Source organism: Caenorhabditis briggsae, assembly GCF_000004555.2.
Source record: "Caenorhabditis briggsae complete genome, chrIV, whole genome shotgun sequence".
In the NCBI taxonomy this organism is placed as follows: domain Eukaryota; kingdom Metazoa; phylum Nematoda; class Chromadorea; order Rhabditida; family Rhabditidae; genus Caenorhabditis; species Caenorhabditis briggsae.
In genome coordinates this window covers 10,785,414-10,809,634 of record NC_013487.2, presented here as the reverse complement: position 1 = coordinate 10,809,634, position 24,221 = coordinate 10,785,414, and the positions used below count along the sequence as shown (strand labels likewise).

Here is a 24,221-nt window from a genome sequence, read left to right as displayed (position 1 = left end):
ATCAATTCTAGTCCAATAACAAAAAAGAAAAAATACCCGATAACTTACCTAATATACATTCTCTGATTATATGGGTTCAGTCTCAAAATATACTCCTTTTTGCTGCTCGAAGAAGTCCCGTACATACACAGCAAGTCATTCCAGTGGCAGTTAACATACATGTCATTTCATCAGTTTCAAAATCGGAACAGTCCATTAGATCCACATGATCACATTGTCCTTAATTGGAAAAATAGGCGTATTCTGTGGAATAACAGCTTACCTGACTCAACTACAACATTTCCAATATGCCTACGTGCTCGTGCTTTGCCAATAAATCGAACATTTCGCTTTTTGGGGTGAGGAGACAACGTCTTCGATTCATTTATAATAATTTCGGGTTGGGTTGGAACTTCAGGAGTACGATCGTCGAGGTGTGATGGTGCATGGGATCTGAAAAAAAAGTACAAATGAGAACATTTTGTAAACATGGTCTCTAGATGGTTTCTCGGAAAACAGTGATTCATAATAAAGTGTGTGTTAGCTATAAACAGAAAAGTTCTGATGTTTGCAAACTGGAACTTTATGGAAAACCGAAAATAAAGGCATCTCAATTAATGTAGATGCCATATATATGAAGTGTCCCACACACCGTCAATTTGCAGATAATTTATCTCGGTTACTGTAAAAGATATCAAAAATGTGACAAGTGACAAAACACTTTTGATTTAATGATAAACAATTTATTAGTTGACAAAAATTTTGTATCTTTGACAGGAACCGAGAAAAATTGGCTCAAAGTTAGTGTCCTTTCAAAAAGCAAGACGGACAGTTCACAGGGCAGCAGAAATCACAAGAAAAAACTTACGGATGGGAAGAGTGCCTGACAATATCTCGGAGAGTTCGTATCGTATCTGGTCTTCCCTGAACCAACATTGTTCCTATGGCATCAGCAAAAGCACATGTGGTGAGCACAATGAGTATACGTCTCATGGTTTCTGAAATCAATCTGAGATGTGTGATTGCACTGAGAACAGAAAAAAACAACGAAGAAGTAGCAGAAGCTGGATTTGTGATCGAAGAAGGGAGGAGACCGAACGGTTGAACCTGAACTACACAGAGCCGAATCGAAAGAGCACGCGACGATCGGAGAGGCCCGGGGGGGAGCTCCACGCTTTTCCGGGGGGAGACGGTCTCTCTCGATGGATGATGCGGAGTGATGTGATGCTCAGGAGAAAAAACCCGCTTGTTCTGCTGCACAGGAACAACTTTGTTCCCGAAGACAAATTAGTCAGCTGATGGATTTTGTTGTTATAGGCATCGCGCCAACGCAAATATGGGAAGAAGAACACCAGCTTCTTGCCCGATTCGGCAAGTTTTTTTTTCTGAAGGGTCTAGTGGCGATTAGTCGGATTGGCCATCACGTGAAACCGAGACGGAAACTGATCTGATAATGGGAGAGAAATTGGTGTATCCACCACCGTAAAAGCTGTAATATAATGGATTCCTAATATTTAATATCGGGACAATTTGTCTCGATTCCTGTGAAAGGTATAAAAAAGTATCAATTGTTTATCATAATATCCGCAGTTTTTTGTCAGTTAACACCTTTTTATACCTTTCATAGGAACCGAGATAATTGAACTCAAACTTGACAGTGTGGGGGCCCTTCTATTACAGGTTTTACAGTATGTTAACGGCTCTAAAAAGCTTAAGCTCCCAGAAAAATTCTTATTAGTGGTAACCTCGGTTATGCTAACTTTCAAGAACAACAAGTTTTTGAACTTGTGCAAACAGCCCCAGGCACACAAAATAATACAACAGATACGACAATACAAATGAAAACAATGTGAAAGTTTGTCCATGAACATTGATTTTAGGGTATTGAGCTAGTGGGAAAGTATAGAAACGTACTAGGATCGAAAGAAATTAAAACTTAAAGTTTTTATGATACAGAAAAACTGGGTTAAAATGAAATCTAGCTCAAATGAGTCTAGTAAAATGATATGTTTATCTATTTGTTCCATGACCAGTCTCAGGTCTAACGCCTTGAAACTTTGAGGATTCAGAAATAGAATAATGCTGAAACATGCACTTTAGCTTTCTACTCTTTATCGCAAGTTCAAACACAAATAAACTTAAAACCAACGAACTAGTTTCTATCGAACTTTTCCAGTAACTATGGCTTTTTTCCGTATGCTATATGTGCTCTCACTCTCTTCCGTACATGGTTCTGCGCGGGTGGGATGGATACACGGAAGACAATATTTGTTTTTCGGAACAAAACACTTCTTCTCCTTTTAAGGAACTGATTTGTTTTTGATATAGTTTTGACAGTTTTTTGAGAAACATTGAAGAGTTCGAAACAGCGGAAAGGCAAGAAAATGAGAGCACAGAGCGAAATGCAACGTTCTCAAAGTTTTCTATCAATTTATACCCATGACCACCGGTTTCAGACCCTCTAGAACCATCCTAATATGCCTGGATCCTCTCCAGTTCTACACTATTTCATGGAATGGTTTACGTGGAAAGTGGGCGGAGCCCCGTTCAGAAACACACGGAAAACCGAACCCGAAACGTGATGATACTGAACAAGAGCACACAAACCATGAGCAGGTTGCCTGGAGGAAGCTTCCGCGTAAAATTCGAAAGCATAATGGAAACGGAAGAGAGATCGGAGACAATCAGGTGGAAAACCCAGAACATAAAAAGGTGTTGATCATGCAGATTTAAACAGAGACAAAAAAACAGAATCGTATTGGGATACTTTATGTTTTAGGGTTTGAAGAGGGAAGTTTCAAACCTAAACCGCTGCAACCTAAACCCATGGGTATGGAATGCATAGAATATATAGTAGATTTTATAGATCTCCTACTTGATTCATTCTGTGAAAATATAATAGAACTGAAATAAAACTTTCTTCGTTCACCTTCTCGACTTTGATAACTTCTGCGAAGACAATAAGAGAGGCTTATCCGTAAATGAATTAACCTTACTGGAGGAGTGGATGGGTCTGTGACGCAATGAACATGTAAAAAGAACGTCATCTGAAGACATGATATTCAAAATTTAGAGAAAAACGGGAATCATAGTCAGGAAAATGTATGATCAAACTGCCAGTATCCGAGATAAGCTTGTTAAATTTGGAAGCACTTCATAAAGTTTGACTTTCTTTTGATTTAATTGTGAATAACTTTTTTTGATGTATCTCACTACATTTGTTAATCTACATTTTTTGGTTCCGATAACTGGGAGGAGCGGTGGGGTAAATCTTTTTTTTTTGGAAAAGTACTCATTTTCGAAAAGGACCTCACAGAAGGTATCGCAGCAGTTTCAGTTTCAGTTCAAGTAGAATTTCGACATTTCAAATTTTATCCAAGGTTCTCTTTTCTTTCTATCAATTCGTAGTTCAACAGCACTTTTATATTTTTCTGTTCACTTATTAGACACATGCGCATGTTTTATGTGTTTTAATGATTCCTGTTATTTTATTAAACCAATCCATTGATTTTTTTACCACCTGGAAATCAAAAGGCTGTGTACAAATTACAGCGAGAGCTAATTTAATGCCCTTTTCCCTAATCGTCGAATTCCCTTTTTGCTCATAACTTTTGGTCGGAAGTTGAGAAGGATTCAGATTTCGGAAGTGTTTTGGCCAGGTTTAGAACTGTTTTGGCCAGGTTTAGAACCCAAAACGGATGAATAGCGAACCATAATCAGGTTCGGGTCGGAAGTTGCCGGCGAAGCCGAGAGCTGTAAAAATATTATAAAAATGCTTAACTGACAAAATATTTTTGATATGCTGAAGAATATTCACCAGTTAAATACTTTTTGAAACCTTTCACAGGAACAGAGATAAATCGGCTCAAAGTTGACGGTGAGGGGAGGACCTCACGGTAATTAAAAAGAAGAAAGTTCTAACGGAAAAAAGAAGAAAGTTCTAACTTTTTGGAACAATTAGTGACTCGACTCTTTCATAAAATTTTTGTAAAATGAAAGTCAAACTTTCCAGATTTCTTGATTCGGCTGAATCGCATTATAACAGAGGGGTAAAATTTTTCTATAAACCTAAAGAGTTGATTCGAAACATAGTTAAAGTCGTATTTTCCCTTTTTATGTTGTCGCAGCCTTTAGTTTTTATCTACAAATTTGATTGTTTTTTCTTCTGTTGCTATTGTTGTTTTCTGCTTCATGCATCAAAAACTTCCCAGTAAGTCGTGCTGATCCAAAATGACGTTCATTTATTTGCACAACCAAATCATCATTCTCTGTTAGCGCAAACATTTTCTCTTGTTTCCGGGGACACACGCCACTACTGTCGAGCAATCAGTCGCTGAGATGGAGGACATCCATGATCGAATTTACACGTTTTGCACGGAAATCCTCTGAGAAGTGCCGCCGATTCAATGATCATGGCAGAAGAAGGAAAGCTCAATGAGCTCAACCGAGAGCCGACCGGGAAGACCCTTTTCTCATTAGTCTTGCACCAGAGAAACAGAAAACCGTACTCTCAACTTCTTCTCAACACAGTATCGAGTTTCTTGTTCATCTTTCGTTAATTGGTTCACCTTTACCCCAGTAGTAAACATTCCGAATTTCGTTCAACTATATTTGATCACGCTCCTTCAGTGTTTCGACCACTCCTTACTTATTTTGGACACTTTACACCTACAAAATGATTTTATTCCTCCCAATATGGTTTCTATATCTCCTGAAGCTTATATCAGCATCTGTTTCATCTGGATCATGCCAAGATAAAAGTCCATACTGTAATCCAAATGATTGTAATGTTCGACCTGGATATGCAATGGTATACTGTAGAAAAACATGTGGAAATTGTATTGGTAGGAATCGAGAAGATATTGCTAATCTGTACTTATAAGAATTTAGAGTTTTGCGAAGATTCGAAATTCATCACGTGCAGTTCCGAAAGGAAGAAAGACTGTGATGATATGCTGTCCGATTATTGCCCGAAACTTTGCGGAAAATGCTACTCAAAAGTGAAATCTGACATGAAACGAATAAGTGAGTCTTAAAAGTTTTATAATCGTGCAGTGAGAAAATTTCAGAAACGATTCCGGTCACTCAATTTTTCAAAAATCCTGCGACTACTTCAACGACAACAACTACTCGAAGCCCATCTGTGAGTTTCCGACCATTTTTTCTCCAACTACATATCTTCGTAGACTCAAGATAAATCTTGGTTCATAGCTAAATCTTAGGCCAGTGGTTACATTTTAATGAAGTATAACAGGGGCTCCGGCTAAAAAATTTTATGGCTTAAAATGTTTGAAAAGTTATTACGAAAAAATTCAAAAAAAAATCCGACAGCTTTTTGCAATAATATTATGAAAATTGATATTTTTAATATTTTAATGCAATAATAAATTTTGGTCGAAGTCATTCTCAAACTTATACGGTATATAAGTTATACCAACTGTAAAATTGTCCCTCAGATCCGCCTAAAACAACCGCGAATGCTCCCAAACGGAACTTTCATAAGCCCACCACTACCAAAATATGAGAAGCTGGATGACACAACATTCACGATTCCCGAACATCCAACTGTCATCGAGTATCCAATGGCTCATATGGAAGAACTAATCCCGGAGCCTCAAAGAATCTGGCCAGAACCAGAACCTATGAGAATCCAACCAATTAGTGTGTACAGCCCATATGCTTTTGTTCCCTTACAACATCATACTCCACAGCACTAGTGAGTCTAAGAATTCTTTTATTTGACAACAACATAGCTTTCAGTAACCCGTGGTCCCAACAACTTGGACTCACTTCGTCTCTAGATACTTCTCGGCGTGCTCCTCAAAACTATTACTCTTCATACAATCAATATCCACAGTATCCGGATGAAAAGATCAATTCAATCACACCTTCCAATCCTCCAGCATCCTCTAGCTTTGAGAATCCAATGCAGTTAGTTGAACCATTCTTGGCTCCAGGCCAACCAGATCTCAATCCAAAATCAGTGTCTTCTCTGATAAACCTTCTGGGATGTAAAGATAAAGATGAAATTATTTGCAAGCATGTCACAGCTGACACTTGTCTCTCTCGGCCTGGATATTATCTTAAATTGTGTCCAGTTACTTGCAAAAACTGCAGCGGTATGTTCAATTTTAGCTAAAGTTAGTGAAAATTTAGCTAAAGTTAGTGAATTCCAGGGTACCAATGCATCGATTCCATCAAAATTGATTGCGCAGAAGTGAAGGCTCAAGGGGCTTGTAAGCTTTCAGTAGCAAGTGAATACTGTCCAAGAACGTGTGAATATTGTAATCCGCCAAGTGAGATGGCTCAGAGTATGTCAGACTGCAAAGATGAATTGGATACATGTGAGCAATTGGCCGAGAGTGGAGCTTGCCAACATGATTTTAGGTGAGATGAGTTTTGAAAAACTATACTATACTTTTAATTTTAATTCAAATTTGAATTTAAACTAATCTCTGAATTCCAGCAAATCTGCTCTTCGTCTATACTGTGCCAAAAGTTGTGGGTTCTGCAAAATTCCTCAATTCTACTTTTCTGATTCTCCTCTTATGGCTTCCGTGGTTTCAACACGAAAACTTTTGAAAAACTCGATGAACCGGAGGGATCGATTCTTGGGATAATCACTCAGCGACAGAAATTCAAAATATAGATCTCTTTATAACTTATTCGTATTATATTTTCTGTTATTTTCGAATAAAACAAAAATATAGAACTGAACACAAAAACATGACATAGAAAAAATGAAAACTAACCGGGAGGGAATGTGTGGGCGGGACTTACAATCAGTGTATCACATAAGAGATAAAAATAAATGGAAAATAGAATAATAGTCATGGAGTAAAAATAATGGAAGCATGGAAAAATACAGATGAGTGTGCAAAATATACAGAATAATTAGGATGAGACACATCCATTCATTTGTCGGATTTCCTCTGGAAATCGAAGAGTCCTTTTCCAAAAAGAGCACGACGGAAGTGATCAGCTACCGATAAAGATGTATCTGAAATTAGAACTTTAGTGATCTGGATTTTGATGTCTAGTTTATTTTTAATGGAAATTATCTTCTAGATTCAAATGTTCTCACACCGGCTGCAAATACGTAATCTCTGATCAAAGTACAAAATGAATTGGTTTTGGAAACGACGTTACAGTATCCCATATCATCATTTTGTTGTCGAGGGTAATTTTGAACTGGTTCATTGATCTTCATACTACTTCTTATCATTTAGGACAGTTGTTCAACAAACTACTTACCGGTACAATGATTATTGACGATGATCGTCTGTGCTGGTGGTGGATTCGGTGGAGTTGGAGATACAGAATGAACAGAAAGTGATGATACAGAAGTATGAGTGTTGAATGATGGGCGACGACGAAGTGGGGAGCTTCGAGCCTCTTCTGAATTCACTTTGCATCGTTTTGGCCACTTTCCGGATAACGATCGACGGAAGTGATTGGCCACTTCTTCTTGTGTAGATGATGCTGACGACGAAACAGATGACATGGATCGACGAACGGATGTATGTGGTTTAGAGATGTGATGGTCAATGATCACTGATGGTCTCAATGGAACAAATGAGGAAGAAGTTGGAGAATCCAACGAGGCAGGCTTGAAAGTCAAATCGAGAGGCCCACTTTCTTCAGTTGTGGATATGCTGATTCTATCGGATTCCTCGGATGTCATTGTTTGATCCAGCTTCTCTTCCTCTTCTTTATCATTCAATGATACTAGATTAGTGGTGTCTGTAAGACCAACAACGTCTATATCTGGATCTTCTGGTGCCTGAAAATAAATACTATTTAGACTTATCATATCTCAAATGTTACCTGAGCCGCTGCGGTCATATTGTGAAGTAATAGTAGTTGATGTGCATTGTGTGGATGGAACGTGGTTGTTGGTGTGTAGGGTGGTGGTGGTGCTTGAAGATAACTGGCAGCTAATGAATAGATATCTGAAATGTATTCTTCCAGAATTTACTCCATGAATCTCAAAAACCCACCGTGCATCTGATGACTTGAAAATGAGGAAGATGGTGTCACGAAGTTCGTAATCGGGGATGGAAGCATCCGAGAACTGGACGAGTCGATCGACCGTGACATGTCGGCACTGAAAACGAGAAGAAGTTGAAAAATGGGAGAGAAGGTAGAAGGGGGAGGGGCTAGTAGTCGTCGTCGTCACGCAATATACTCAAAATTATAGGGTTAGAGACAACAAAAGAGCTCTGGGAGCCACGGACGAATGGAACCACACCACATATCGAAGCGCCGTTAGATTTTATAGTCTTTTCACTTCACTTGAAGGACACTTTTTTTTATAATTTGAACGTTTTTTGGTTGCGTGTGCAAGAGTATGAGAACAAAATTGGTTTGGGAGAGGAGAGAGACATGGGAACGATGTGTAAATTTGGGGTTAGACTACTGTAGTTGGTTTTGAAGAGACAGTCGTTGAAATATAAGATTTAGAACAGGTGAACTTCGAGAATGAGGAGAAATCAGCGAGCGGATAATTTCAAACGAGATAGAAAAGGACTAACTTTGAGCCAATTTATCTAGGTTCATGTAAAAGATGCCAAAAAGCTGTAAGCTGATAAAATGTTTATCATAATATCCCAAACATTTTATCAGAGAATTTATTTTTGATATCTTTCATGGCAACCGAGATAATTGAGCTCAAAAAAGGAATTTTTCAGAAAACTGTTCACAAGATTCAAAGAATTGGTTAGATTTCTTCAGGCGCCACAGTGTCTAGAAGACACGGCGACCTCCTAAACGGCAAAATCAAAAAAAATTTGAAAGTGAAATTCCAAAAAGTTTGACTTATCAAAAAACGAATGAACTTCTCTACTTCTAGAAACTCCTTTTATACTGCCAACGAGACCACTCTTCTCGTTCTTCTTTCTCATATCCGTTTCCCTTGACAATTTTTTGGAATGTCGATCATTATATTGTCTCCACCCCTACTCCATTAGTCCCCACTTCTTCTATCTTATCAGTTAAATTATGATGGTTTCGGTGTCACTCGGACTATAACAACTTCCTATAAATCAATCTTCTTAACGACTTTTGCCGTCGATACACCGAACCAAAAAAAACTTCTTCTGGGATTTTGAAGAAAAGAAGGAGGCAGAAGAACAAGAGAGATTCCTTTCTCTTTTTTGTTGAGAATTTATTTGGAGGAATCATTCAAAAAATTTCTATCGACGTTATCAACCGGTCTTTTAGAAAGAAAAAAAAGAAGAAGACGAGCTGAGCGGAGAGGAAGAATTAAGAATTCCTTGGTTATCAACACACACGAGATATATGGAATGAAAGGATTCTGGAGGAAAAAAAGGAATCGGGAGAAAGGAGGAGAAGAAAGATAGGGCAAAGTCTAGGACACGAATATGTTTACAGCCAGATTGTTGTATTCAGTTGAAAAAATGAAACATAAGAATGATTGGATAAACGAATAGAGGATGCAGAATCTACTAAAAAAGGAGAAGGAGGACGAGTGATAAGAAGAAGAAGAAGAAGAAGACGTGCTAATGCAGAAGATGTCATTTATAGGTGGACATTCAGAGAATTCGATTTTACACTATCTGGAGGAATTCTGTGACGTTCTGGTGATTCTCAAGATGTTAATTTTAGGGTAACGATAAGTTTTCAGAATGAAAAATATCTTGTGAAGCATGCAGTTCTCGAGTAAAGAGGATTTGAGATTGTGAAATCGTAGAAAGTTTCGTTTTTTAACTGTTCGAGGTTAAAAAATCAAACAACTCGGAGAGGATGATTTTCTAGGAATCCTAAAGATCTGAGGCCATATTCATGAACATTTTCCTTAGAAAATACCAACCGGACAAAAAACGGACGAAAGGTTGATCAACAACTATTGGAGCCAAAATTCGTGAAAGATGGTAAAAAAACGACAACGACATCTACAGTAACCCAAAAACAGTTTCATTTTAAGGATTTTTTTCTTGATTTCCGAGAAAACTGGTTTACAGAATCAACTTTTTTTTCTTGTTTTTTTCTTTAATGTTGTTAAATGAATGAGAAGAAACAAAAAATCTGAAGGTGTCGTAAAATGGTAATAAATAAAACTTTCTGATACCAGCGAAAAGAGTTAAGGATTTGCAGGCTGAAAGATTTCTTGTGTTTTCAATTCTTATGAGATTTGATTCCTATTTGCAAAGAGAGTCTTCTTCTTCTTTAAAAAAACAATTAGAATGCATGCCTCTAAAAGTAGTTTTGGCATTCAGCTGATATGATAACAGGAGAGGGCACATCACAACAAGAGAAAGGTCTAGATGGGCAAAGAAAAATACGAACGACGAGAATTCTGGTGGACGACGTCGAAGGCCGAAGGCTAAGCAAAGTTGACCAATTAGTCGCATCCGCTACGAAAAGAGGGAAAAAGGGAAAAGAAAAGATAAAACGAATCGATCTGAAACTAGAAACCCCGAAGGAAGAATAGAAGAAAAGAAAGAAAGAAGAAGGAAAAGGAATAGAAATTCGGAAAATTCGAAAAATGATGGTCTTCTTCTCTCATATCTATGCCTTTTCCTTCTTCCTCTTCTTCCTCTATTTCTTCTTCCACAGACTGTCTGTTTCTTATTCTTCTTTTTCTGTATGATGATGCTGCGCCCCGCGCGGGAATCAAAGAAAGAGAGCGCAGCAACGAGAAAACATGGACAAACAGAAAACCGAGAGAAGAAGAAAGTGGGTTTTCCTTTTCACTGGGATACTACACGTACCATTTTTTCATCGGTGTCACTGCTTCCCAACATGGTTTCTTCCAAGAGATATCCAATGGAGCCACAGTGGTCGCATTGCAGAGGAACATTTCTGATGCTTCTTCAAGTCGCAAATGACAATCAGATGGGGGGACTAAAAGCGAGGGAGGGGACAAGCGGACCTCAGCCCCACGGGGAGAGAGAGGGCGATTTTCAAATTCTTCGCATTCTTGCCGCTCTCTCCGATCGTAATGTTATTTGCACGTTTTCTCAGTGATTGAGAGAGAATGAAGAAAGGACAGAGAGACACGAGAGAAGGGGTTTCGAACCCGAGAAATGGGAGCACAGATCTTAAAGAGAGAGCACACTCAAACAGTACGGAAACAGTAGTCAATCTCTCAGACTATTATTGGTTTTCCATTTGGAACTGTTACTTTGGAAAGAAAACTTTTTTGTTTGGGGTGAGACACCATTTAAACATTCGGAATGTACTTTGTATCAAAAAAGTGTTAGTTTCAATCAAACATGGTTCTTTTGTATACAGACCAAAAAAAGGTAGGTGGTGTCTGGAAGTCTGTAGTTGGAAAATGGAAGAAAGAAGGAATTTGGTTGATTGTAGGCGGTTCAGTAAGGGTTTCACATGTCTTTGAAATCTATAAATCAATTGTTACAATAAAGCAACTTCCTTAACAAACTTTTAATTTTCAGGTATTCATTTTGAAATTCAAATAACTTTTCTCAATTATCTCAAAATCTAATAGAGATCTTTAAAAAATGTCTAACGATAAAATGTTGGAGATGTTATGACATACATGTTATCAATTTACAAGTTTTAGTTATCTCTTTTAGGAAGAGAGATAGTTGAGCTCAAAGTTGACGGTTTGGGTAGCGAATTGTAAAAGTTTGACCAGCGAGCTTTTAGTAACGAAAAATTAAACTAAATGTTTTTTTTTCAACGATAAAAGTTTTTAGGAATAAATGGATATTACAATTTTTTAAATTTTCAGATATTTTGCGAGAGATAGAAGTTTCAGACGCTCTTCTTTATAGCAGCATTCTAGAGCAAAGGAAAAGTTCCGCATTTCCAATAAAGCAAGAAAACAGAAAGCAAAGAATTGAAATTCACTGAATTCCACAATTTTTATGACTTTCTCAACAGGGACAAACTCCAAACGAGTTGAGGAAGAAAATTGTTGCAGCTGAAAAGTTAGCAGAATCTGACTAATCCAGAGATCCAACGTACCATAAACACTCTAATATGTAGAATCCTACTCGTGGACTGTAGCTTAATTATCTCAATTTCCATAAGAGATAACAAAAATCTGTCAACGGAAAAAAATGTTTGTCATAATATCACCAACATTTTATCCGTTGACAACTTTTTCACATCTCTCATAGAAATTGGTATAATCGAGCTCAAAGCGCAAGTTGAGTGTTAACGGTATATGTTCAACCATGAACCATTAAAAGCCAATTCAGAAAATTTCGGATCTAAGATGAAGAACAAATCAAGAAATTCCAAGATCTGAGACTCGGAATTAGGAACTTGGGAATATCTGAAAATGCACCTGTTTTGTTTCTGAAGAATTCAACAACACCATCCCATTGACGCAAATCAAGACTGAAAATTCATCACTTTCTATTTAACATTCTGAAAAATTATTTTTCTGGAATTTCAGATATCCAATGAATCTGATTTTTTTTCAATCACATCATGTTGTTCCAACTATTTTCATTCCTCTTGAATCACAAGAAATTCCAGATTGTTTAGCTGGCATTTTCAAAAAGTGATAAAACATTTTTCACTCGAAACAATCAGTTATCACCCCCCCCCCCCTCTCTCTTCAGGAATTCCAGTGTAAATTTTTCCCATCAAGAAGAAGAAATCAAACATCGTTTATTTTCGTCCACCCCAGTGGGTGTCCTCTCGTCAAAAGAACGTCAATTGAGAAATAGCTCCTGCTCCGGTGATGGACGATCGAACTTCTCAAGAACGTATTCCGCAAGTATGTAGTAGATTAATTGAACGAAAAAATTACCAGAATATGTACACATGATTACGAATGCGACAGGAGTCATTTTTTAAAGAGAGGAGAATATGTAGAAGTTCGAAAAAGTCAGAATACTCTTTTCTAAGAATCTTAGACAGCATAGAATGAATAAATCGTTTCACTGCTACACGATCTAGGACGCCGTTTTAGAAAATAGATCGGAAATCAAGGAGGTGTTAGAGAAAGACTGGTCGAAGAGGTTAATGGGAAGAGAACAGAAAGAGGAAAAAAGGAAGACGTACCTGAAGTCGAAACTGTTGGTAGAAACGGAGACTGAAGACTCCAACGACGTCTCCGATGTGTTGCCACGTGCTCCACCTCGACTGTGTAGCCATCTGAAATATTCTTGTTCTCCATATAGGCATAAATCATATTTTTCTCGACTTCAGAACTTAAGGGAACTATAACGGACTAGAATTTACAAAAAGACTTCTGAACATAAAATTACAAAAAGCAGTTCTACAAAACGTAGTTTTACTTGAGTCGACTTGATTTTAGGACACTTGTATTCCCCTTACACCTATCGTATTACCTTTAATAGAACACCATTTTTATATATGTATATATCAAACTCAAACTTCGAGTATGACTGTGCCGTTCTGTTAGATGAGATACAATTTTTAGACCATTTTCATTCGAAAAGTTGGAAAGTCAAATACAAGCACTACACTGTAAACGAAAGGATCCCAATAATTTTCATATACATGTTTTTAATTTGTTTTCAGCCATTTTGGGCCGCTTTATTTGGACCACTATCCGTTTTTGAGCCGTTTCCAGGCATTTCTAAATTCATTTCAAACATTTTTAAACTTTTTAAAGCTATTCCGGTCCGAAAATGTCTAGGAAAAGGGTGGATAGCTACTCAGTAAGCAAGGCTGCGATTTAAAAAATAAAAACATGCAGAATAGTTTTTAGCAAAATTAACTGAAAGTAATTCATATCAGGTTGTTATTGTTATTATTCAGTTTTAGCGTTTGCGACGTCCTATCAGCTGGTTTCAAATGCGACTTCGAAGAAGTTTCTTACTGGAATATTTTTTCAGTATCGAAAATTTGCAAGCCTTCCTACTCAAGCCCAACTATAAGTGGTCGAAAAAAAAACATCAGCTCTGGATTTTCCGGAAACATTGGTTCCTTTTTTTCAATTTTAAATACACCTCCGCTCAAAATTCATCACAATTTGCATTCTAATTTCTGTTCGTTCGAGAACTTTGAAAGAATTCCGGATTCGCAATTTTTGAATTCTGATGCAACTAATTCAGCAGCACGTGTCTGGGTGTCTCTACTCTTATCATACTCTTGTTGTTCGCATTCCATTACGCCCATCTGATTCATTATGGTGTCATTCCATGCTATTTTCGAAATTAAACCCGGAAACACAGGAAACAGAACGAACGAACCTCCACATTTGAAGATGTCGATGATCGACCATCTCAGGGACAACATCATTTTCAGTATGGGACGCCATTATTTCAGATGAAATGAATTACAAACCGTCGAAAAACGGCGGAAAAAATATTTGGTATGCTTGCGGTTATCAGTTGAATAACCCGCGGGTCGTAGGACAATGTGTGATACGACTCGTTATCTCTTAATTTTCTGGAAGAAAAGAGAATTAAACAAGACTCCTTCTTCAAATTTTATGTTGTTCGCCCTCTTCTGATGGGAGCCGACCTGACGTCATCGCCCCACGATCTTTGTCAATTGGAAATAAACATGCAAAGGTTTCATTTAGAGTTCATCATTATGTTCTCTATCACAAAGCAATCATTTTCACAGTGGAAACAGAAACAACAGTCAGTACCCGACGTATTTTCAATCGGTAGTCGAAGAAAAATTTGGTAAAATTATAGACAAAAGAATGGAAAAAGGTAGAGGATAATACACATCCAAATGTACACTGGCAAACATTTTGAAGATCGAATACTCAGTGATGTACTCCCGAGACGTTGCTCAATTCGTTCATTCTGAAATCGATAGTATACTTATATTGCATTTTTGAAAATAAAAACTCACGAATGACCGAATTTTAAATGAATAAAAACAAAGACAACTCCTAGTACAATTGCAAGACATCCAACTACGAGATATGCTATTCCGAGAAACGAATTCTTTCCTCCTGCCCAGCTGGTGGTTGATATAACAAAGTACTTTTTGCCACCGAAGGATTGAACGGGATAATCTCAAAATTTAGTTGATCATGATTTAAATGATTTTATAATTCTGGTTCAAAAAATCGGAGCTGTAAAAATGTTTTTTTTCCTGATTTCAGTTTGTTTTCAGTCGATTTTTTAGGTTACTGTAGTTGTCGTTATAGGACCTTTGGCCACGGCCACCGGAATTTCTCTTTCACAGCTGCGATTTTTTCGTACTAGAAAGATTTGACAATGCTCTCTTCTCAAGAATTATTCAGAACTCACTATTTTCAACAGTCAGCACATAAGTTCCTTTAGGTAAACCATTGGTAAATGCAGGATTCAAGTTTCTATCAACAATTCTCCATAACTTTTTGAAGTATGGGAGAGCCGCCGTTCGCATCCAAACGATGAAGTCAACATTCTCGAATCCACCCACATCGCAGGGATTCTTTCTCCAATTTGGTGGTTTTACGGTATCCTGCAAAACAGTCCCTTATTCTCATTTGTTATTAGAATCCCCCTCGATATTTGTGACCCCTTCTATCATCCAACACGTTCATCTATGTGAATAATACGCTGCGGTCGCATCTTTTAGCTGCGCAGCTGTTGCTCTCATTGCGCACTGTGCCCCCGATGACGTCACAATACCCCACTGCTCGCTCTCAAACAGTATACCTTGAATGCGTCACACAAATTGCCTCCATTCAGCGGCGGATTTTTGAATTTGCGATCTTTATCCACATTCCATATGACACCTTGAGTCGTTACTGGAACTTCGATGGGTAGGCCAGTCTCCGATTGGTAGGTGAGGGTGAAGGTGTCTGAAGAATAATTATATATGTACAGAGGATCCTACTGAAGGGCTAAAGGGTCCTATGCCCTAGAATACATCGTATATGTATAGTGTGACCAGCAGATGTACGTTTTCTGTCGGTTAAGGATTTGGATAATTAAAGAGAACTCACCGTTGAAAATAGAATTGGCGATTGCACCACATGGAGCGATTGGTTTCTTCGTTTCTGGGTCGTAGTCGAATGGAGCACAATCTTTTACGTTCTGAAATTTCTATGGTCACAAAAAATGAATGCGGATGTGGTTCCTACAGTTAAATCTCCCAAGTATTGCTGATCATTCCGGCTCTTCACATATCGGCGGTGATTTTGATAGTAGTTTTCCAGGTTATAGTACAAGTAGACGTCACCATCGAACGCGTTGGGTAAATTGATTTGTAATCGGCATGGCGATGGTGAGCACGAAGTGTATTCGATCGGATATTCAGAAACAGAATCAGAAGCAATAAACAGAAAAACGCCGATAGGTAGAAATATGGCACCAATCACAAAGACGGTTGGGATGACTGTCGTTGCAGTCAGAATTGGTTGCCATGCAGGAAGTTTCTGTTGTCGAAGTGCGCTTGCTGGAATGAGCGTTTTTTGATTTCAGAACCAAAAGAGTAGTGTTTTTTCTAAAATTCGAATCGTTCAATTTGATCCACAACAAATAATATTAAATCTTTTGAAATCTCACCTTTTGGTCTGTTTTTGAGCACTTTCGTGTCGTTTTGAACCCCTTCCGAAGCGCTTCCACTTAACTGCGTCGCCGTCTGGACAGCGTCTCTCGGAGGCATTCTGAATCAACTAATTATCTTTAAATTTGTGGGGAAATGTTTCATCGAAAAATATGAAGGTGAAAAAGGTTTTTAAATGACAAACGAAGGCAGTTTGTCCGCAAACAACTGACTTTATGCGTCATGCCAAGCCTAGTGTAGGTGTGTCTGCGTCTCAGTTTTGTTCGAATCGATACAACGCTCGCTCGTATTTCAACAGCTTTTTAAAAATCTACTCCGTTTATGTAAAAATTTCTTCATCTCGAGATCTTTATTTGTTTAAAATTGGGACATTCAAAATGCACATTGGTGAAAAATATATCAATCAACTTTTGAGTTAAATTGAATACAACAGATTGTCTGTGCGAACCGAGCCGCTCCGAGTATCTGGGTTTAAAAAAGTTTAAAGTGAAAAAATGAGACAGAAGAGAATGAATTAAAATGAGGCAGTGTCAAATAAATTTAACGCCTAGTGGGGGAGAGTATTAATCTGGATGAAATTGGGAAGATATTAATTAGATTATTCGAGTTGGTTGTATTTCTTATTGGGGTCCTTGGCCTGGTGCTCCGGCTGCCTTCTGTCCTGGGACTGGTGCTCCTTTCTTGTTCATGAGATAACGATGAATGTGTGGGATGACTCCTGTAAAAAAAAAACAAAAGAATAAAATCTTATTAATTTCTGAGTTTACCTCCTCCAGCGATGGTTGCCTTGATGAGAGTATCGAGCTCTTCGTCTCCACGAATAGCGAGATGAAGATGTCTTGGGGTAATACGCTTCACCTTGAGATCTTTGGAGGCGTTACCTGCCAATTCGAGGACTTCGGCGGTAAGATACTCGAGGATTGCGGCACTGAAAATCATATTCGTAATGAAAATTTTCGAAGAAGGATTATAGCTCACCTGTAAACGGCAGCGGTAGCTCCGACGCGTCCACTGGAAGTAGTTCTCTGCTTCAGGAAACGGTGAATACGTCCGACTGGAAACTGGAGTCCAGCGCGAGCGCTTCTCGAGACGACTTTCGACTTGGACTTTCCGGAGTCCTTTCCGGCCTTTCCTTTTCCTCCTGCCATTGTAGACGTGGAGTAGCTGTAAAAAAGGTAAAATAACAAACGGTACCGAATATTATAATAACAATAGAGTGCTAAGATTTCAAATGTACATTGTGAAATTTAAACCAAATACGGTAACGAACATCTCCGATGTTTATAATTTCGGAAAAACAAGATGCACAAAATACTTATTATTGAAATTAACTTGATAAAACAGATTGATTAGCCTTATTTATTCAAATGACGAAGTGAACGTTCAAAATGCTCAAAAGCGCGCGCAAACGACAGTCTCCTCCCTCTTGGCACAGTGCCAAGAAGTAAGATACGCGCGGGGTTTCGCAGCGAGAGAGGTACTGTGGTTTGTGTGGATTTACGGGAGCGTTTTCGCTTTTTTTAGCGCGCGAATTATCAAATACTGGAGTTGGTACAAAAATAAAGCTAAGGGGATTTTACAAATACATTATTGTATCGGAATAAATGGCATCACAATCTGATCCAAATGATATCTTTTCGAAGCCGTAAGTGCACTGTTTCAAGAGATTATCACAAGGTTTCCTTTACAGAATAGTCCGAAGGCGTTTCCAAGCTACATTGGCACAACAGGAGCATAATGCAGACGAAGATCAAAGTTCGTCTACACCTGATATTGTAGAAGCCCCTGATGCTCCAGACAGCTCCGATGTTCCTCTCAATCCGCTTTCTTCTCCCCCATTGAGTCTTCCGGAAACATTGTCTGAAGGAAATCCGGACACTGTAAATATCAGTTTATATTCTCGATCATTCAGCGTATTTGTTTTATTCAGAACCTCAGCGACGAGAGTGAGCCGGAAGTATTGAGTCAATCGTCAACATCATCACTAAATAAGAGAATGGAAGAATCTGCGATTGGGGGAGAATCAAATGCACGCTCCTTTAAAAGATCATCGTCGAGTCAAGGGTTCGACTATGAGAGCAGTCCGATGGCAACAGCTCCTGTTCAGAAGAAGAAAAAAGACGAAATAGACAGTACGTCACTTTTAGTGAAACATAAGATGTTAAATTATAAACTTTTACAGTGGGCGGAGCCAAATTTTTTCCTAAACAAGAGAAAAAACATGTTTACACACACAAATGGACGAATGATGATGATGATAATGCTATTGAAGACGAGCACGGTGCTTCTACATCGTCTTCACAAAGATCGAGGAGAGTGCACCAACCTGCGGTTTCAGCAGTTCCGGTGATTACGCTTGTTATTATCTTAAAACCAAAAGTTTTCCTGTTTCCAGCGCAAGCCAGTTTACGCCACAAGTAGCTCATATTCATCATCTTCATCAAACATACAAAGACAAAGTATTCGGCATATCAAAGAAGCGAATGAGTTGAGAGAATCTGGAGAATACGCCGACTTCAAACACGACTTGATATATATTCTGAGCAGCTTAAGATCTGCTGATGCGTCCATGAAGGTCAAATGCCTAAGGTGAGTCATTGCCAAAACGTCTGAAATATAATCCTCCATGTTTTAGTGCAATCTCGTTGGCGAAAAAGTGTGTCTCACCTGATTTTCGACAGTTCATTAAGAGTGAGAACATGACAACGAGTATTGTTAAAGCGATTTTGAACTCCCCAGATGACGACGTGAGTTACTATCCGTTTTTTTTTTCGTTATTGGTTTCAACTTTCAGCTGTTTGCCCTAGCTGCATCAACTGTTCTCTATCTTCTGACCCGTGACTTCAACTCTATCAAAATTGACTACCATACACTACGCCTTGTTTCCCAGCTTCTTCGTATTGAAAACATGGAGCAGCGTCCAGAAGAGAAGGATAAAGTTTTGAATTTGGTTTGGGAAGTATTCAACGCAACATTGAAAAGCAAGAAGTCGGCGGTCAAAAGGCGTCTTTCGATATGAGAAAGGATTGCTTGTCACCGTCGTCACTGATCATCGAAGCTCTCGTTTTCATCTGCAGTCGTGCTGTGAATGATGAGATTTTCAAAAACGAGCTTCTTAACTTGGGAATTCTCCAATTCATTGTTGCTAAAAGTAAGACATTTTTTCGTTATATCACATTGAAATTGTGTTTTTCAGTTGAGACAAATGTGAATCTGATTGCCGACGGAAGCGAAGACACATTCCATATTCTTGTTCTCAATCGTTGCTTTAGAATTCTGGAATCGGTATTCGTCCAATAACAATTTCAGTTCCAATACCTGAGTTTTCAGAGCTCTGCGTTTCATAAGAAGAATCAAGCATTCCTCGTGTCTCATCGGTCCAACATCCTCATCAAAAGCCTTGCCAAGTATCAGCTTTTATCCCATTCCATGTAGATTTATAATGATTTCAGGTTTCTTCAAGTTATTCATGACAAAGTACACGATATGCCTGAAGAAACCGTCAAGAAATATATATCCTGTCTTGCTCTTATGTGTAGACTTCTAATTAACATTTCCCATGACAACGAATTATGCTGTTCAAGGCTTGGCCAAATTGATAATTTCCTGCCGAATGCTTTAACTACGTTTACGTATCTCGCTCCAAAATACGGAAAAGAAGATGCATACGATATTAATGTGATGGTACGTTTGATGAGTGGACGATGGAAATACGATAGACTTCTTTCAGATGACGTCTCTCCTAACTAACTTAGTGGAGCGGTGTAACTCTAATCGGAAAGTTCTGATTTCACAACATGTCAAGGTTAATAAAACCCATTTAAATTCTAACTCGAGTGCAATTTTATAGATGATGATACCGGGGCAAGAAGTAGAAGAAGTTCCGGCTCTGGAAGCGATATCTCGACTGTTCGTTTATCATGAAGCGCAAGCGCAAATTGTTGATGCAGATTTGGATAAAGAATTGGCATTCGAGGTATATTTCCAGATGATACAGTTTTTCCAAATTAGTCAATATACAGGAAGGAGGATGTGGAGAGGGTGATGAAGAAGATAACGAAGATAGCAGTGACGAGGACGGTGTGCGAAAGGATGGAAGACTGGATAGGAACAAGATGGACAACATGGACCAAGTTGATGTTGTACACGCTCTCCAACAAGTCATGAACAAAGCATCAGCACATATGGAAGGAAGTGTGATTGCTTCCTATCATGCCTTGCTCACTGGCTTCGTTTTGCAACAAAATGAGGAACATCTTGATGATGTCCGAAAACATCTTCCTGGAAACACTTTTGAAAACATGATTGCACAATTGAAACGATTGTACGAATTCACAAAAGCCACGATGGTAGGATTGACGCTCTAGAATATAACTATTTCAGAAATATTTCAGTCAAAACGAATCGAGTCCAACTCGGGATTCCGTGCCATCGAACGAGTCATCGACTATCTCGAACGTCTCGATTAAACACATTTTTATTGAACTGTCTGTACTATTATGGTAGTCTTTCTTTATTTCACTATACTTATTGCTTTCTCGGTTATCTGAAACCTAACCGGTCTTCAAGATCTCGGTTTTGAATTGTGTCCCCCTGACCCGAACATATTATTTTATTCGAAAGTATTGCTATTTATATTGTGAATTATGATAAATCAGTGTATGAAAAATCTTTATCAGTGATCACCAGAAGAAACTATAACATCACGAACAGAAGGGAGTGGGGATCGAATGATCTGTAAGTTCAGGACTAGACTTGAAATTAGTCATAGACTCAAATACCCCGGAGTTCGATGGTGGCAAATGTACTTCTCCAATTACCTCCATGAATACTTCGTCGGGAGCCAGGACGCCGAAAATCAGCATTTCCCAAACGAATAAGGAAGTGATGACCGAAATCACTGTACTGATCCATCCATCAAAGAAGAACCTAGAAAATCTAACATTTTCCAACGTTTTTTTTCTCGCTTTTAACTGATTGTCTTCGAATAAAACTCACGAAAATCCAGAAAAATAAATTCGGTAAATAAAAATATGTTTAGGTTACGGTAGTTGTCGCTGTGGGACCCTCTGCGGCAAAATACTGAGGAAACCAAAAAATACTAACAAATAAATGTAGACGATTGCGAATAAATTGAACAAGAAGTATCCGATGATCCATTGTGTCGTCTTCTCTGAATATCCGAACATTTTGAATTATATTAATAACTAAAATTCAATTTTTAAGTTTATATTTGCAAAATGCCAGCTGGCGTTCCAGTACAAAATAATCAAAGAAATGGAAAAATAACTTTATTTTTCGGATCACGACACAAGAGAAAAATGGAAATAGAGAGATCTAAACATGAAAAAACATTCAAAACCATATCGTATCAACTCCTTTCCATTGCCAATTTTGCTGCCAATTTTCGAACTGAATCAACAAACTTCTGAAACAAAATATATATAATTCAGCTAGGTTTTCCAGCTGATCAAACCGTATAGATCTCTTCGTCCGCTCTTTGAAAACTTGGAACATTATAAATGTGTGGTGCAGGAGATTGTGGACGTCCGGTTGATGAAGAAGGAGCATCCTCTATATTCGGAGGAACTAATTGTTGAGATTGGGGCAGCATTCCAAAGTGAAGAGGATTGAAAATCGATTGTTGTGGAACACGAATCGGGCGGGGACCCACAGATGGAGTACTCATAGTTTGTCTTCGGGAAGAGGCTGGTGTGTTCGACGCAGATTGGGCTGGAAATGAGTCTGTTTTCCTGAGATTAATGCATTACGAAACTCCAACCATCCTCTTTTTCTTTCCTCATCATTGATAATGGGTATTCCAGTTCTGATGTTGCATTTGCTGAATCATTTGACAGTATTGCATCAAGGGAAAACTAAGAGATTGGACACCTCGAGCAGTTGACACTGGAACTGTATCACAAATAAATAAAAATAGAAGATTTCTTTTTTTCTTACCCAAAGCAGGATTCAGCAGCATTTGTTGAGCGGCCGTGTGCGCACTGTACTTCTCTTCTGGCTCTTCAGTCTGAAAAGTGGAAATCTAAACTTTTCGTAAATTTAAACGAAGAAACTTACTGTGTTAGAAGTTGATCTTGGCCTTTTCAGTGACATGGCTTCTGACATTTCTTTGAAATTCTGAAGAATAATAAAAAATTGAATATAACAAAAATATGAAGAGGTGAAAGTTAGTCAGGAGAACCAGCTCGTTTTGTGTATTGATAACAGAAAATATATACAGGCAAACTGATAAAAACTCGAATGATAGTGGCGTTGCTATCGATAACGGTTCTGAAAAAATTGAGAAACAACAAATGGAGAATGGACAACTAGGTTGAATTTGGTTATCATATGATCCCAAAAAAGTTAGGTAGCACCTTCAGATCTTCAGGCTGACACTTTACACCGGAATGCAAAAACGGCATTCCTTTAGACATAAGTAAAGCTATTCCTCAAGTCTAGGGATTTTTATGGTTGCCCAAAGATGAAATGTTTCTTGCACTGATTTTTATGAGATAAAGCAACTTTGACAAGTGATAGCTCAGCTCAAAGTTGATGAAATAAATTGAAACTTGGTCAGATTACTGATTAATTCTTTAAATTATTGTCCTCCTTATTTGATCGCAGTGCAGCCAATATCAGGGCTAAATGTTATGTTTATTTTTCAAATGAAAATTAAGGAATATTGTAAATTGGTCTTTCAAAAAAAGGGGATAAAAGAAGTGAGTAGTGGTGAGTGGGAACTAGCTCTCCGTCTGAAGAGAGCCAAAGAATTATATATGAATGAAATGAATTTGTGATGAGCCAACGTTCATTTTTCATTTCGTTATTTATTCATTTCAAGAGGCGACGTTGCCTATTTTTTATTCAACACTTCGTTGCAGTGTGTACAATTGACAGACGAATAAGATGAAGACAAAATTCACAGAGAAAAAATTGTATACACAATTCAGAAGCCATTTAGAAAATAACCGAAAAGCAAATCTATGTAAATCAGACAGACATGAATTATGGTTGAAACTCTATAAAAGATATATTCATTCACAATTGGATTTGGAAAGAATCATCATTTATTGAGAAAATGTATCCAGGTAAAGACACCAGGTTTTTAGATTTATTCTTGTTTTCAGAACCAGATTAATGAATTTTAGTCCAGGTTCCTGTAACACAATTTTAGTCCGGTATATGCAGAAGTATAGTCCGATTTCAGATATCCGTCACTTTTCTCCTGGTTCCGTTTCGTTCGCAAAGTAACCAAGTAACATTCTAAAAACGTTCCAGAAACACACTACGAAAGCTGACGAAAAAGCTAAAATCACCACTATAGCGAGGAGGTCAGAACCAGTGTCAAGCGAAAGTATAGATCGCGCTTTATGGAAGACAGAAGCAGGAACATAAAAATCCGTCGGACGGGCGGACGACGTACGGACGACGAACGAGCGGACGGACGGAAGACGATGGAAGATAGACGACGAAGGACGATTGACAATGGACTATGGACGATGAACGATGGACGAACAACGGATGAACAGACGATGAACGACGGAAGACGGAAATTTTTTGACAGCAGACGGGAGCCGGAACATGAAAATCCGACAAACGGGCGGACGGAAGACAATGGAAGACGAACGACGATGGACGACGGACGGGCGGAAGACGGGAGGACAACGGATGAACGGGCGGAAGATGGAAAACTGCATTTTTAACAGAAGGTGGAAGCTGAAACATGATAATCTGACGAACTGACGGAAGACGGACGGACGACGGAAAGACGATGGACGGAGAACGGAAGACCGAAGACTACTCAACACTGG

General features: G+C 38.4%; 8 protein-coding genes across 8 annotated transcripts; 2 read left to right on the top strand and 6 right to left on the bottom strand.

The window, feature by feature from the left end:
• Positions 1 to 82: 82 nt before the first annotated feature.
• Positions 83 to 972, bottom strand: CBG01685 (the record flags this gene model as incomplete). Its single annotated transcript, XM_002634082.1, has 3 exons — positions 83 to 219; positions 263 to 432; positions 848 to 972. The coding sequence occupies 3 exons, from the start codon at positions 970 to 972 to the stop codon at positions 83 to 85; spliced, it is 432 nt and encodes a 143-aa protein (XP_002634128.1).
• A 3,785-nt stretch (positions 973 to 4,757) lies between these two features.
• On the top strand, positions 4,758 to 6,599 carry CBG01687 (the record flags this gene model as incomplete). The annotated part of the gene is made up of 6 exons (XM_045235862.1): positions 4,758 to 5,004; positions 5,049 to 5,122; positions 5,436 to 5,695; positions 5,740 to 6,098; positions 6,156 to 6,366; positions 6,446 to 6,599. The coding sequence occupies 6 exons, from the start codon at positions 4,758 to 4,760 to the stop codon at positions 6,597 to 6,599; spliced, it is 1,305 nt and encodes a 434-aa protein (XP_045091911.1).
• Positions 6,600 to 6,893: 294 nt separating this feature from the next.
• On the bottom strand, positions 6,894 to 8,079 carry CBG01688 (the record flags this gene model as incomplete). Its single annotated transcript, XM_002634084.1, has 4 exons — positions 6,894 to 6,979; positions 7,234 to 7,762; positions 7,807 to 7,931; positions 7,980 to 8,079. 4 exons carry the CDS (start codon positions 8,077 to 8,079, stop codon positions 6,894 to 6,896), a joined length of 840 nt encoding a protein of 279 aa, XP_002634130.1.
• Positions 8,080 to 9,443: 1,364 nt separating this feature from the next.
• Positions 9,444 to 13,077, bottom strand: CBG26436 (the record flags this gene model as incomplete). Its single annotated transcript, XM_045235861.1, has 2 exons — positions 9,444 to 9,446; positions 12,985 to 13,077. 2 exons carry the CDS (start codon positions 13,075 to 13,077, stop codon positions 9,444 to 9,446), a joined length of 96 nt encoding a protein of 31 aa, XP_045098026.1.
• A 1,591-nt stretch (positions 13,078 to 14,668) lies between these two features.
• Cbr-chat-1 lies at positions 14,669 to 16,506 on the bottom strand (the record flags this gene model as incomplete). Its single annotated transcript, XM_002634085.1, has 7 exons — positions 14,669 to 14,708; positions 14,758 to 14,923; positions 15,162 to 15,357; positions 15,555 to 15,700; positions 15,845 to 15,935; positions 15,983 to 16,296; positions 16,407 to 16,506. The coding sequence occupies 7 exons, from the start codon at positions 16,504 to 16,506 to the stop codon at positions 14,669 to 14,671; spliced, it is 1,053 nt and encodes a 350-aa protein (XP_002634131.1).
• A 521-nt stretch (positions 16,507 to 17,027) lies between these two features.
• Positions 17,028 to 17,555, bottom strand: Cbr-htz-1 (the record flags this gene model as incomplete). The annotated part of the gene is made up of 3 exons (XM_002634086.1): positions 17,028 to 17,125; positions 17,175 to 17,335; positions 17,386 to 17,555. The coding sequence occupies 3 exons, from the start codon at positions 17,553 to 17,555 to the stop codon at positions 17,028 to 17,030; spliced, it is 429 nt and encodes a 142-aa protein (XP_002634132.1).
• Positions 17,556 to 18,011: 456 nt separating this feature from the next.
• CBG01692 lies at positions 18,012 to 20,876 on the top strand (the record flags this gene model as incomplete). Its single annotated transcript, XM_045235860.1, has 15 exons — positions 18,012 to 18,052; positions 18,098 to 18,287; positions 18,338 to 18,539; positions 18,590 to 18,753; positions 18,803 to 18,996; positions 19,043 to 19,154; positions 19,202 to 19,357; positions 19,390 to 19,558; positions 19,604 to 19,692; positions 19,738 to 19,814; positions 19,860 to 20,091; positions 20,138 to 20,212; positions 20,258 to 20,383; positions 20,430 to 20,756; positions 20,802 to 20,876. The coding sequence occupies 15 exons, from the start codon at positions 18,012 to 18,014 to the stop codon at positions 20,874 to 20,876; spliced, it is 2,229 nt and encodes a 742-aa protein (XP_045091910.1).
• A 902-nt stretch (positions 20,877 to 21,778) lies between these two features.
• CBG01693 lies at positions 21,779 to 22,533 on the bottom strand (the record flags this gene model as incomplete). The annotated part of the gene is made up of 5 exons (XM_045235859.1): positions 21,779 to 21,835; positions 21,884 to 22,140; positions 22,190 to 22,249; positions 22,366 to 22,435; positions 22,486 to 22,533. The coding sequence occupies 5 exons, from the start codon at positions 22,531 to 22,533 to the stop codon at positions 21,779 to 21,781; spliced, it is 492 nt and encodes a 163-aa protein (XP_045091909.1).
• Positions 22,534 to 24,221: the final 1,688 nt, after the last annotated feature.